The following is a 12,100-nucleotide window of genomic DNA, read 5'->3' on the forward strand; positions in this document are numbered from 1 at the left end:
CTTGGCGTCAAAGAAAGAACCGGCACCACAGAGAAATCATTAAGATCTCGCATTACACGACTGTCTGGAAAACCACATCAGAAACAAAGGACTTCATTGATCACGTGATTATGTTAATTTGAAACTATCCGGCTATAATTTCAAACAAACAACCTGGAATTGTTTAACAAAAAAAACCTGTACAAATGGGGAGGCAGGTAGCCTAGTGGTTAGAGTGGGGGGGCGGCAGGTAGCCTAGTGGTTAGAGTGGAGGGGCGGCAGGTAGCCTAGTGGTTAGAGTGGAGGGGCGGCAGGTAGCCTAGTGGTTAGAGAGTTGGACTAGTAACCGAAACAGGCAGTTCCCCGGTAGGTCGACATAGTAAATACGAATTTGTTTTTAACTGACTTGTTAAATTAAAGGTCAAATAAAAATGCAAAAAGACAGTGGCTCCATTGAATGATTTAAGACGTTAAACTGAACAGCCGATGCTCAACGAAACTCCTTGTTCAAAAGTTAGAAATACAATGTAGCCAGTGTTTCAAAGAAAATACAGAGCCATCTTCCCAACTGCTCTGTTATAAACTCGGCCTATTTCTAAAATGTTTCTTTAAAGTCTCATTTCAAACCTTAACCCGATCCTAAATCACACTTCTAACCTTAAATTAAGACAAAAAAGCACATTCATGGATTGTTTTGATATAGCCAGTTGACTCGCTCTCAGTTCTGAGTTCAGACACCTGTGAGAGCAGGATCTTCTATGCAAGACTGAGCCCCGTTTTAAATGGGTTCTCATTATTAACCCCTGGTAGATATGACAGAGGGAAAGGACCATATCATTGTTTTCAGAGTGACTTCCCAGAGCTCCATCTATAGCAAAGTGCCAGACCTGGTTCCTCACTGTTCTGAGACTGACTCAATGTGCAGTAAGATGTCTAACCCCCACTAGAATATCTCTGTTCTGAGACGGAATCAATGTGCAGTAAGATGTCTAACCACCACTAGAATATCTCTGTTCTGAGACTGACTCAATGTGCAGTAAGATGTCTAACCACCACTAGAATATCTCGGTTTTTAAAATGCTGTATTTCACTTCGCATCGACTCAATTGAAAAAAAATTGAATGTTGAAGTAAACAAAACTCGTTAAAGTAAAAAACCCTTGTGTTTTCTGAGACACGGTTGGGTAGGGAGGGTATTGTTTCCATTCTTGCTGGTTTAATTCCATCAAAATATTGAAATATTGGACTCATTAGGGACTTCTGTTGATTTGACGTTTACATTCCACCTCAAAACACACAGAACAAAAGAGACATTCATATTTCCATCTCTACAGAGTACAGAGACATTCAGACGCAGACAGGACTCTCATTTTCATTGGTCAGTATTCCTGAGAAAAGTACCCTTCTCAAAGGGAAAACAAAGATAATTCATGTAAATGACAGATCTTGTGTCTGGTTTCTTCTTTCGCTATATATAATTCATAATGTGGGAAGAGACGGCTCTGTCCATCCAGGGAGACGGCTCTGTCCATCCAGGGAGACGGCTCTGTCCAGCCAGGGAGACGGCTCTGTCCATCCAGGGAGACGGCTCTGTCCATCCAGGGAGACGGCTCTGTCCATCCAGGGAGACGGCTCTGTCCATCCAGGGAGACGGCTCTGTCCATCCAGGGAGACGGCTCTCACCACATCAGTTTATAACGCTGTAGCATGTAGGAGCCATCACCACATCAGTTTATAATGATGTAGGAGCCATCACCACATCAGTTTATAACGCTGTAGCAGCCATCACCACATCAGTTTATAATGCTGTAGGAGCCATCACCACATCAGTTTATAACGCTGTAGGAGCCATCACCACATCAGTTTATAACGCTGTAGCATGTAGGAGCCATCACCACATCAGTTTATAACGCTGTAGCATGTAGGAGCCATCACCACATCAGTTTATAATGCTGTAGGAGCCATCACCACATCACTTTATAATGCTGTAGCATGTAGGAGCCATCACCACATCAGTTTATAATGCTGTAGCATGTAGGAGCCATCACCACATCAGTTTATAATGCTGTAGCATGTAGGAGCCATCACCACCTCAGTATAAAATGCTGTAGGAGCCATCACCACATCAGTATATAATGCTGTAGGAGCCATCACCACATCAGTTTATAATGCTGTAGCATGTAGGAGCTATCACCACATCAGTTTATAACGCTGTAGCATGTAGGAGCCATCACCACATCAGTTTATAATGCTGTAGGAGCCATCACCACATCACTTTATAATGCTGTAGCATGTAGGAGCCATCACCACATCAGTTTATAATGCTGTAGCATGTAGGAGCCATCACCACATCAGTATATAACGCTGTAGCATGTAGGAGCCATCACTACATCAGTTTATAATGCTGTAGCATGTAGGAGCCATCACCACCTCAGTATATAATGCTGTAGGAGCCATCACCACATCAGTTTATAATGCTGTAGCATGTAGGAGCCATCACCACATCAGTTTATAATGCTGTAGCATGTAGGAGCCATCACCACATCAGTATATAATGCTGTAGGAGCCATCACCACATCAGTTTATAATGCTGTAGGATGTAGGAGCCATCACCACATCAGATTATAATGCTGTAGGAGCCATCACCACATCAGTTTATAATGCTGTTGGAGCCATCACCACATCAGTTTATAACGCTGTAGGAGCCATCACCACATCAGTTTATAACGCTGTAGGAGCCATCACCACATCAGATTATAATGCTGTAGGAGCCATCACTACATCAGTTTATAACGCTGTAGGAGCCATCACTACATCAGTTTATAACGCTGTAGGAGCCATCACCACATCAGTTTATAACGCTGTAGGAGCCATCACCACATCAGTTTATAACGCTGTAGGAGCCATCACCACATCAGTTTATAACGCTGTAGGAGCCATCACCACATCAGTTTATAACGCTGTAGGAGCCATCACCACATCAGTTTATAACGCTGTAGGAGCCATCACCACATCAGTTTATAACGCTGTAGGAGCCATCACCACATCAGTTTATAACGCTGTAGGAGCCATCACCACATCAGTTTATAACGCTGTAGGAGCCATCACCACATCAGTTTATAACGCTGTAGGAGCCATCACCACATCAGTTTATAACGCTGTAGGAGCCATCCCCACATCAGTTTATAACGCTGTAGGAGCCATCACCACATCAGTTTATAACGCTGTAGGAGCCATCACCACATCAGTTTATAACGCTGTAGGAGCCATCACCACATCAGTTTATAATGCTGTAGGAGCCATCACCACATCAGTTTATAACGCTGTAGGAGCCATCACCACATCAGTTCATAATGCTGTAGCATGTAGGAGCCATCAGCACATCAGTTTATAACGCTGTAGCATGTAGGAGCCATCACCACATCAGTTTATAACGCTGTAGCATGTAAGAGCCATCACCACATCAGTTTATAATGCTGTAGGATGTAGGAAACATCACCACATCAGTTTATAACGCTGTAGGAGCCATCACCACATCAGTTTATAACGCTGTAGCATGTAGGAGCCATCACCACATCAGTTTATAACGCTGTAGCATGTAGGAGCCATCACCACATCACGAGACAACAGAGCACGAGGACAGAAAGGAAATGAGGTCACTGCTTCCAGAAAGCCAGGGGAACTTTTCCTTCAAAACACGTCCTCTTCTAAACAATGACAGCAAAACAAACAACCAACAACTCAAAAGTCAGTGAACAACAAAGAAACAAGACAACTCTCTCGTTGACGCAAGAAAACAGCATTATGAAAACTGAAGGAAATGCCTTTTTATTGTACAAAAATATCAGTCGATCGATTCACTCACTGTCCTCTCCCTCTAAATATTAGTGTTCCTAGTGGGTCGTATTCCACCCAAGGTCAGTGTGTAGAACAAGGCGACAGTACATGGCCCAAACTGCTACTGGTCAGCAGGGGGTCTGACAGTCAGGCCTACAGACTGCTACTGGTCAGCAGGGGGTCTGACAGTCAGGTCTACAGTACAGACTGCTACTGGTCAGTATGGGGTCTGACAGTCAGGTATACAGACTGCTACTGGTCAGTAGGGGGTCTGACAGCCAGGTCTACAGACTGCTACTGGTCAGCAGGGGGTCTGACAGTCAGGTCTACAGACTGCTAGTGGTCAGCAGGGGGTCTGACAGTCAGGTCTACAGACTGCTAGTGGTCAGCAGGGGGTCTGACAGTCAGGTCACAGACTGCTAGTGGTCAGCAGGGGGTCTGACAGTCAGGTCTACAGTACAGACTGCTACTGGTCAGCAGGGGGTCTGACAGTCAGGTCTACAGTACAGACTGCTACTGGTCAGTAAGAGGTCTGACAGTCAGGTCTACAGACTGCTACTGGTCAGCAGGGGGTGTGACAGTCAGGTCTACAGTACAGACTGCTACTGGTCAGTATGGGGTCTGACAGTCAGGTCTACAGTACAGACTGCTAATGGTCAGTATGGGGTCTGACAGTCAGGTCTACAGTACAGACTGCTACTGGTCAGTATGGGGTCTGACAGTCAGGTCTACAGACTGCTACTGGTCAGCAGGGGGTCTGAGAGTCAGGTCTACAGTACAGACTGCTACTGGTCAGTAAGGGGTCTGACAGTCAGGTCTACAGACTGCTACTGGTCAGTAGGGGGTCTGACAGTCAGGTCTGAAGACTGCTACTGGTCAGCAGGGGGTCTGACAGTCAGGTCTGAAGACTGCTACTGGTCAGCAGGGGGTCTGACAGTTAGGTCTACAGACTGCTACTGGTCAGCAGGGGGTCTGACAGTCAGGTCTACAGACTGCTACTGGTCAGCAGGGGGTCTGACAGTCAGGTCTACAGACTGCTACTGGTCAGCAGGGGGTCTGACAGTCAGGCCTACAGACTGCTACTGGTCAGCAGGGGGTCTGACAGTCAGGTCTACAGTACAGACTGCTACTGGTCAGTATGGGGTCTGACAGTCAGGTATACAGACTGCTACTGGTCAGTAGGGGGTCTGACAGCCAGGTCTACAGACTGCTAGTGGTCAGCAGGGGGTCTGACAGTCAGGTCTACAGACTGCTAGTGGTCAGCAGGGGGTCTGACAGTCAGGTCACAGACTGCTAGTGGTCAGCAGGGGGTCTGACAGTCAGGTCTACAGTACAGACTGCTACTGGTCAGCAGGGGGTCTGACAGTCAGGTCTACAGTACAGACTGCTACTGGTCAGTAAGAGGTCTGACACTCAGGTCTACAGACTGCTACTGGTCAGCAGGGGGTGTGACAGTCAGGTCTACAGTACAGACTGCTACTGGTCAGTATGGGGTCTGACAGTCAGGTCTACAGTACAGACTGCTAATGGTCAGTATGGGGTCTGACAGTCAGGTCTACAGTACAGACTGCTACTGGTCAGTATGGGGTCTGAGAGTCAGGTCTACAGTACAGACTGCTACTGGTCAGTAAGGGGTCTGACAGTCAGGTCTACAGACTGCTACTGGTCAGTAGGGGGTCTGACAGTCAGGTCTACAGACTGCTACTGGTCAGCAGGGGGTCAGACAGTTAGGTCTACAGACTGCTACTGGTCAGCAGGGGGTCTGACAGTCAGGTCTACAGACTGCTACTGGTCAGTAGGGGGTCTGACAGTCAGGTCTACAGACTGCTACTGGTCAGCAGGGGGTCTGACAATTAGGTCTACAGACTGCTACTGGTCAGTAGGGGGTCTGATAGTCAGGTCTACAGACTGCTACTGGTCAGCAGGGGGTCTGACAGTCAGGTCTACAGTACAGACTGCTAGTGGTCAGCAGGGGGTCTGACAGTCAGGTCTACAGTACAGACTGCTACTGGTCAGTAAGAGGTCTGACAGTCAGGTCTACAGACTGCTACTGGTCAGCAGGGGGTCTGACAGTCAGGTCTACAGTACAGACTGCTACTGGTCAGTATGGGGTCTGACAGTCAGGTCTACAGTACAGACTGCTACTGGTCAGTATGGGTTCTGACAGTCAGGTCTACAGTACAGACTGCTACTGGCCAGTATGGGGTCTGACAGTCAGGTCTACAGACTGCTACTAGTCAGCAGGGGGTCTGACAGTCAGGTCTACAGTACAGACTGCTACTGGTCAGTAAGGGGTCTGACAGTCAGGTCTACAGACTGCTACTGGTCAGTAGGGGGTCTGACAGTCAGGTCTACAGACTGCTACTGGTCAGTAGGGGGTCTGACAGTCAGGTCTACAGACTGCTACTGGTCAGCAGGGGGTCTGACAGTCAGGTCTACAGACTGCTAGTGGTCAGCAGGGGGTCTGACAGTCAGGTCACAGACTGCTAGTGGTCAGCAGGGGGTCTGACAGTCAGGTCTACAGTACAGACTGCTACTGGTCAGCAGGGGGACTGACAGTCAGGTCTACAGTACAGACTGCTACTGGTCAGCAGGGGGTCTGACAGTCAGGTCTACAGTACAGACTGCTACTGGTCAGTAAGAGGTCTGACAGTCAGGTCTACAGTACAGACTGCTACTGGTTAGTAGGAGGTCTGACAGTCAGGTCTACAGACTGCTACTGGTCAGCAGGGGGTCTGACAGTCAGGTCTACAGACTGCTACTGGTTAGTAGGAGGTCTGACAGTCAGGTCTACAGTACAGACTGCCACTGGTCAGTAATGGGTCTGACAGTCAGGTCTAAAGACTGCTACTGGTTAGTATGGGGTCTGACAGTCAGGTCTACAGACTGCTACTGGTCAGCAGGGGGTCTGACAGTCAGGTCTACAGTACAGACTGCTACTGGTCAGTAATGGGTCTGACAGTCAGGTCTACAGACTGCTACTGGTTAGTAGTGGGTCTGACAGTCAGGTCTACAGACTGCTACTGGTCAGCAGGGGGTCTGACAGTCAGGTCTACAGTACAGACTGCTACTGGTCAGCAGGGGGTCTGACAGTCAGGTCTACAGTACAGACTGCTACTGGTCAGTAAGGGGTCTGACAGTCAGGTCTACAGACTGCTACTGGTCAGTAGGGGGTCTGACAGTCAGGTCTACAGACTGCTACTGGTCAGCAGGGGGTCTGACAGTCAGGTCTACAGACTGCTAGTGGTCAGCAGGGGGTCTGACAGTCAGGTCACAGACTGCTAGTGGTCAGCAGGGGGTCTGACAGTCAGGTCTACAGTACAGACTGCTACTGGTCAGCAGGGGGACTGACAGTCAGGTCTACAGTACAGACTGCTACTGGTCAGCAGGGGGTCTGACAGTCAGGTCTACAGTACAGACTGCTACTGGTCAGTAAGAGGTCTGACAGTCAGGTCTACAGTACAGACTGCTACTGGTTAGTAGGAGGTCTGACAGTCAGGTCTACAGACTGCTACTGGTCAGCAGGGGGTCTGACAGTCAGGTCTACAGACTGCTACTGGTTAGTAGGAGGTCTGACAGTCAGGTCTACAGTACAGACTGCCACTGGTCAGTAATGGGTCTGACAGTCAGGTCTAAAGACTGCTACTGGTTAGTATGGGGTCTGACAGTCAGGTCTACAGACTGCTACTGGTCAGCAGGGGGTCTGACAGTCAGGTCTACAGTACAGACTGCTACTGGTCAGTAATGGGTCTGACAGTCAGGTCTACAGACTGCTACTGGTTAGTAGTGGGTCTGACAGTCAGGTCTACAGACTGCTAGTGGTCAGCAGGGGGTCTGACAGTCAGGTCTACAGTACAGACTGCTACTGGTCAGCAGGGGGTCTGACAGTCAGGTCTACAGTACAGACTGCTACTGGTCAGTAAGAGGTCTGACAGTCAGGTCTACAGACTGCTACTGGTCAGCAGGGGGTGTGACAGTCAGGTCTACAGTACAGACTGCTACTGGTCAGTATGGGGTCTGACAGTCAGGTCTACAGTACAGACTGCTAATGGTCAGTATGGGGTCTGACAGTCAGGTCTACAGTACAGACTGCTACTGGTCAGTATGGGGTCTGACAGTCAGGTCTACAGACTGCTGCTGGTCAGCAGGGGGTCTGAGAGTCAGGTCTACAGTACAGACTGCTACTGGTCAGTAAGGGGTCTGACAGTCAGGTCTACAGACTGCTACTGGTCAGTAGGGGGTCTGACAGTCAGGTCTGAAGACTGCTACTGGTCAGCAGGGGGTCTGACAGTCAGGTCTACAGACTGCTACTGGTCAGTAGGGGGTCTGACAGTCAGGTCTACAGACTGCTACTGGTCAGCAGGGGGTCTGACAGTCAGGTCTACAGACTGCTACTGGTCAGCAGGGGGTCTGACAGTCAGGCCTACAGACTGCTACTGGTCAGCAGGGGGTCTGACAGTCAGGTCTACAGACTGCTAGTGGTCAGCAGGGGGTCTGACAGTCAGGTCTACAGACTGCTAGTGGTCAGCAGGGGGTCTGACAGTCAGGTCTACAGTACAGACTGCTACTGGTCAGTAAGGGGTCTTACAGTCAGGTCTACAGACTGCTACTGGTCAGTAGGGGGTCTGACAGTCAGGTCTACAGACTGCTACTGGTCAGCAGGGGGTCTGACAGTCAGGTCTACAGACTGCTACTGGTCAGCAGGGGGTCTGACAGTCAGGTCACAGACTGCTAGTGGTCAGCAGGGGGTCTGACAGTCAGGTCTACAGTACAGACTGCTACTGGTCAGCAGGGGGTCTGACAGTCAGGTCTACAGTACAGACTGCTACTGGTCAGCAGGGGGTCTGACAGTCAGGTCTACAGTACATACTGCTACTGGTTAGTAGGAGGTCTGACAGTCAGGTCTACAGACTGCTACTGGTCAGCAGGGGGTCTGACAGTCAGGTCTACAGACTGCTACTGGTTAGTAGGAGGTCTGACAGTCAGGTCTACAGTACAGACTGCTACTGGTCAGTAATGGGTCTGACAGTCAGGTCTAAAGACTGCTACTGGTTAGTATGGGGTCTGACAGTCAGGTCTACAGACTGCTACTGGTCAGCAGGGGGTCTGACAGTCAGGTCTACAGTACAGAATGCTACTGGTCAGTAATGGGTCTGACAGTCAGGTCTACAGACTGCTACTGGTCAGTAGGAGGATAATGATATAGTTATGGTTATATACAGTATAGTGTTGTAATGATATAGTTATATACAGTATAGTGTTGTAATGATATAGTTATATACAGTATAGTGTTGTAATGATATAGTTATATACAGTATAGTGTTGTAATGATATAGTTATGGTTATATACAGTATAGTGTTGTAATGATATAGTTATGGGGGTCAGTATAGTGTTGTAATGATATAGTTATATACAGTATAGTGTTGTAATGATATAGTTATATACAGTATAGTGTTATAATGATATAGTTATATACAGTATAGTGTTATAATGATATAGTTATATACAGTATAGTGTTGTAATGATATAGTTATGTACAGTATAGTGTTGTAATGATATAGTTATATACAGTATAGTGTTGTAATGATATAGTTATATACAGTATAGTGTTGTAATGATATAGTTATATACAGTATAGTGTTGTAATGATATAGTTATATACAGTATAGTGTTGTAATGATAGTTATGGTTATATACAGTATAGTGTTGTAATGATATAGTTATGGTTATATACAGTATAGTGTTGTAATGATATAGTTGTATACAGTATAGTGTTGTAATGATATAGTTATATACAGTATAGTGTTGTAATGATATAGTTATATACAGTATAGTGTTGTAATGATATAGCTATGGGGTCAGTATAGTGTTGTAATGATATAGTTATATACAGTATAGTGTTGTAATGATATAGTTATATACAGTATAGTGTTGTAATGATATAGCTATGGGGTCAGTATAGTGTTGTAATGATATAGTTATATACAGTATAGTGTTGTAATGATATAGTTATATACAGTATAGTGTTGTAATGATATAGCTATGGGGGTCAGTATAGTGTTGTAATGATATAGTTATATACAGTATAGTGTTGTAATGATATAGCTATGGGGGTCAGTATAGTGTTGTAATGATATAGTTATATACAGTATAGTGTTGTAATGATATAGCTATGGGGGTCAGTATAGTGTTGTAATGATATAGTTATATACAGTATAGTGTTGTAATGATAGTTATATACAGTATAGTGTTGTAATGATATAGTTATGGGGGTCAGTATAGTGTTGTAATGATATAGCTATGGGGGTCAGTATAGTGTTGTAATGATATAGTTATATACAGTATAGTGTTGTAATGATATAGTTATATACAGTATAGTGTTGTAATGATATAGCTATGGCGTTCAGTATCTCACCATGCTGGATGTCCTTCATGTCCAGATGCAGACTGGACATCAGAATCCCCACCGCCTGAGAACGCTTGTTGTTCAGCAATTTGACCACCTGCAGAGAGAGAGAAACATCAACACATGATAAACTCGGGGAGAGAGAGAGAAGAGGAGAGGAGAGGAGAGGAGAGGAGAGGAGAGGAGAGGAGAGGAGAGGAGAGGAGAGGAGAGGAGAGGAGAGGAGAGGAGAGGAGAGGAGAGGAGAGGAGAGGAGAGGAGAGGAGAGGAGAGGAGAGGAGAGGAGAGAGAGAGAGAGAGAGAGGGGAGAAAGAGAGAGAGAGAGGAGAGAAAGAGGGGGCGAAAGACCAGTGCGAGATGCACAAATCATGAGAAAACAAAAAGATCATTACTTGACACATTGGAAAGAATTAACAAAAAAACAGAGCAAACTAGAATACTATTTGGCCCTAAACAGAGAGTACACAGCGGCAGAATACCTGACCACTGTGACTGACCCAAACTTAAGGAAAGCTTTGACTATGTACAGACTTAGTGAGCATAGCCTTGCTATTGAGAAAGGCCGCCGTAGGCAGACCTGACTCAAGAGAAGACAGGCTATGTGCACACTGCCCACAAAATGAGGTGGAAACTGAGCTGCACTTCCTAACCTTCTGCCCAATGTATGGAGAGGGGAGGGGGAGGGGGAGGGTGGTGGGAGAAAGAGGGGGGGAGAGGGGAGGGGGGTGGGAGAAAGAGGGGGGAGAGGGGAGGGGGGTGGAAGAAAGAGGGGGGAGAGGGGAGGGGGAGGGCAGTGGGAGAAAGAGGGGGGAGAGCGGGAGGGGCAGTTATTGCAAATGTATTTTAGAAGCCTGACATCCCAGTTACAAAGTAACTTTCTCAACCTCTGATGTGATCAGTAGAAGGACATGTGGACCTGACCAACCTCTGATCAGTGGAAGGACCTGACCAACCTCTGATCAGTGGAAGGACCTGACCAACCTCTGATCAGTGGAAGGACCTGACCAACCTCTGATCAGTGGAAGGACCTGACCAACCTCTGATCAGTGGAAGGACCTGACCAACCTCTGATCAGTGGAAGGACCTGACCAACCTCTGATCAGTGGAAGGACCTGACCAACCTCTGATCAGTGGAAGGACCTGACCAACCTCTGATCAGTGGAAGGACCTGACCAACCTCTGATCAGTGGAAGGACCTGACCAACCTCTGATCAGTGGAAGGACCTGACCAACCTCTGATCAGTGGAAGGACCTGACCAACCTCTGATCAGTGGAAGGACCTGACCAACCTCTGATCAGTGGAAGGACCTGACCAACCTCTGATCAGTGGAAGGACCTGACCAACCTCTGATCAGTGGAAGGACCTGACCAACCTCTGATCAGTGGAAGGACCTGACCAACCTCTGATGTGATCAGTGGAAGGACCTGACCAACCTCTGATGTGATCAGTGGAAGGACCTGACCAACCTCTGATCAGTAGAAGGACCTGACCAACCTCTGATCAGTAGAAGGACCTGACCAACCTCTGATGTGATCAGTAGAAGGACATGTGGACCTTCCCACAACGTTGGTTACTACCGACTCTCATCCAAGGTCACGGTTTCTCTATTGACCTTTACCGGCCAGAACAGTTTCCTGACGGGAACAAAGTGACACCCCCAGCTAACATTCAGGATAGGACGAACTTCCTGTGTACTTCATTGTCAGAGTAGGTGTTGCTCATTCCATCCCTTCTGCTTCAACCTGGCATCATATCTAAACGTCTGCTCTGTGACGTACCATATTCTTTCCATCCCTCCTGCTTCAACCTGGCATCATATCTAAACGTCTACTCTGTGACGTACCATATTCCTTCTATCATCAGAAACATGCCATGTC

The 12,100-nt window shown here is 47.2% G+C and overlaps 1 protein-coding gene across 1 annotated transcript in view; it reads right to left on the reverse strand.

The window, feature by feature from the left end:
- Positions 1 to 12,100, reverse strand: part of LOC139401811 (formin-2-like) — a 129,728-nt gene that overhangs the window by 70,593 nt on the left and 47,035 nt on the right. The window contains exon 9 of the mRNA XM_071145782.1: positions 10,232 to 10,319. Within this exon, the coding sequence (XP_071001883.1) occupies positions 10,232 to 10,319 (88 nt within the window). The remainder of the gene's footprint in view (positions 1 to 10,231; positions 10,320 to 12,100) is intronic.

Source organism: Oncorhynchus clarkii, unplaced genomic scaffold (genome assembly GCF_045791955.1).
Source record: "Oncorhynchus clarkii lewisi isolate Uvic-CL-2024 unplaced genomic scaffold, UVic_Ocla_1.0 unplaced_contig_200_pilon_pilon, whole genome shotgun sequence".
Classification (NCBI taxonomy): Eukaryota; Metazoa; Chordata; class Actinopteri; order Salmoniformes; family Salmonidae; genus Oncorhynchus; species Oncorhynchus clarkii.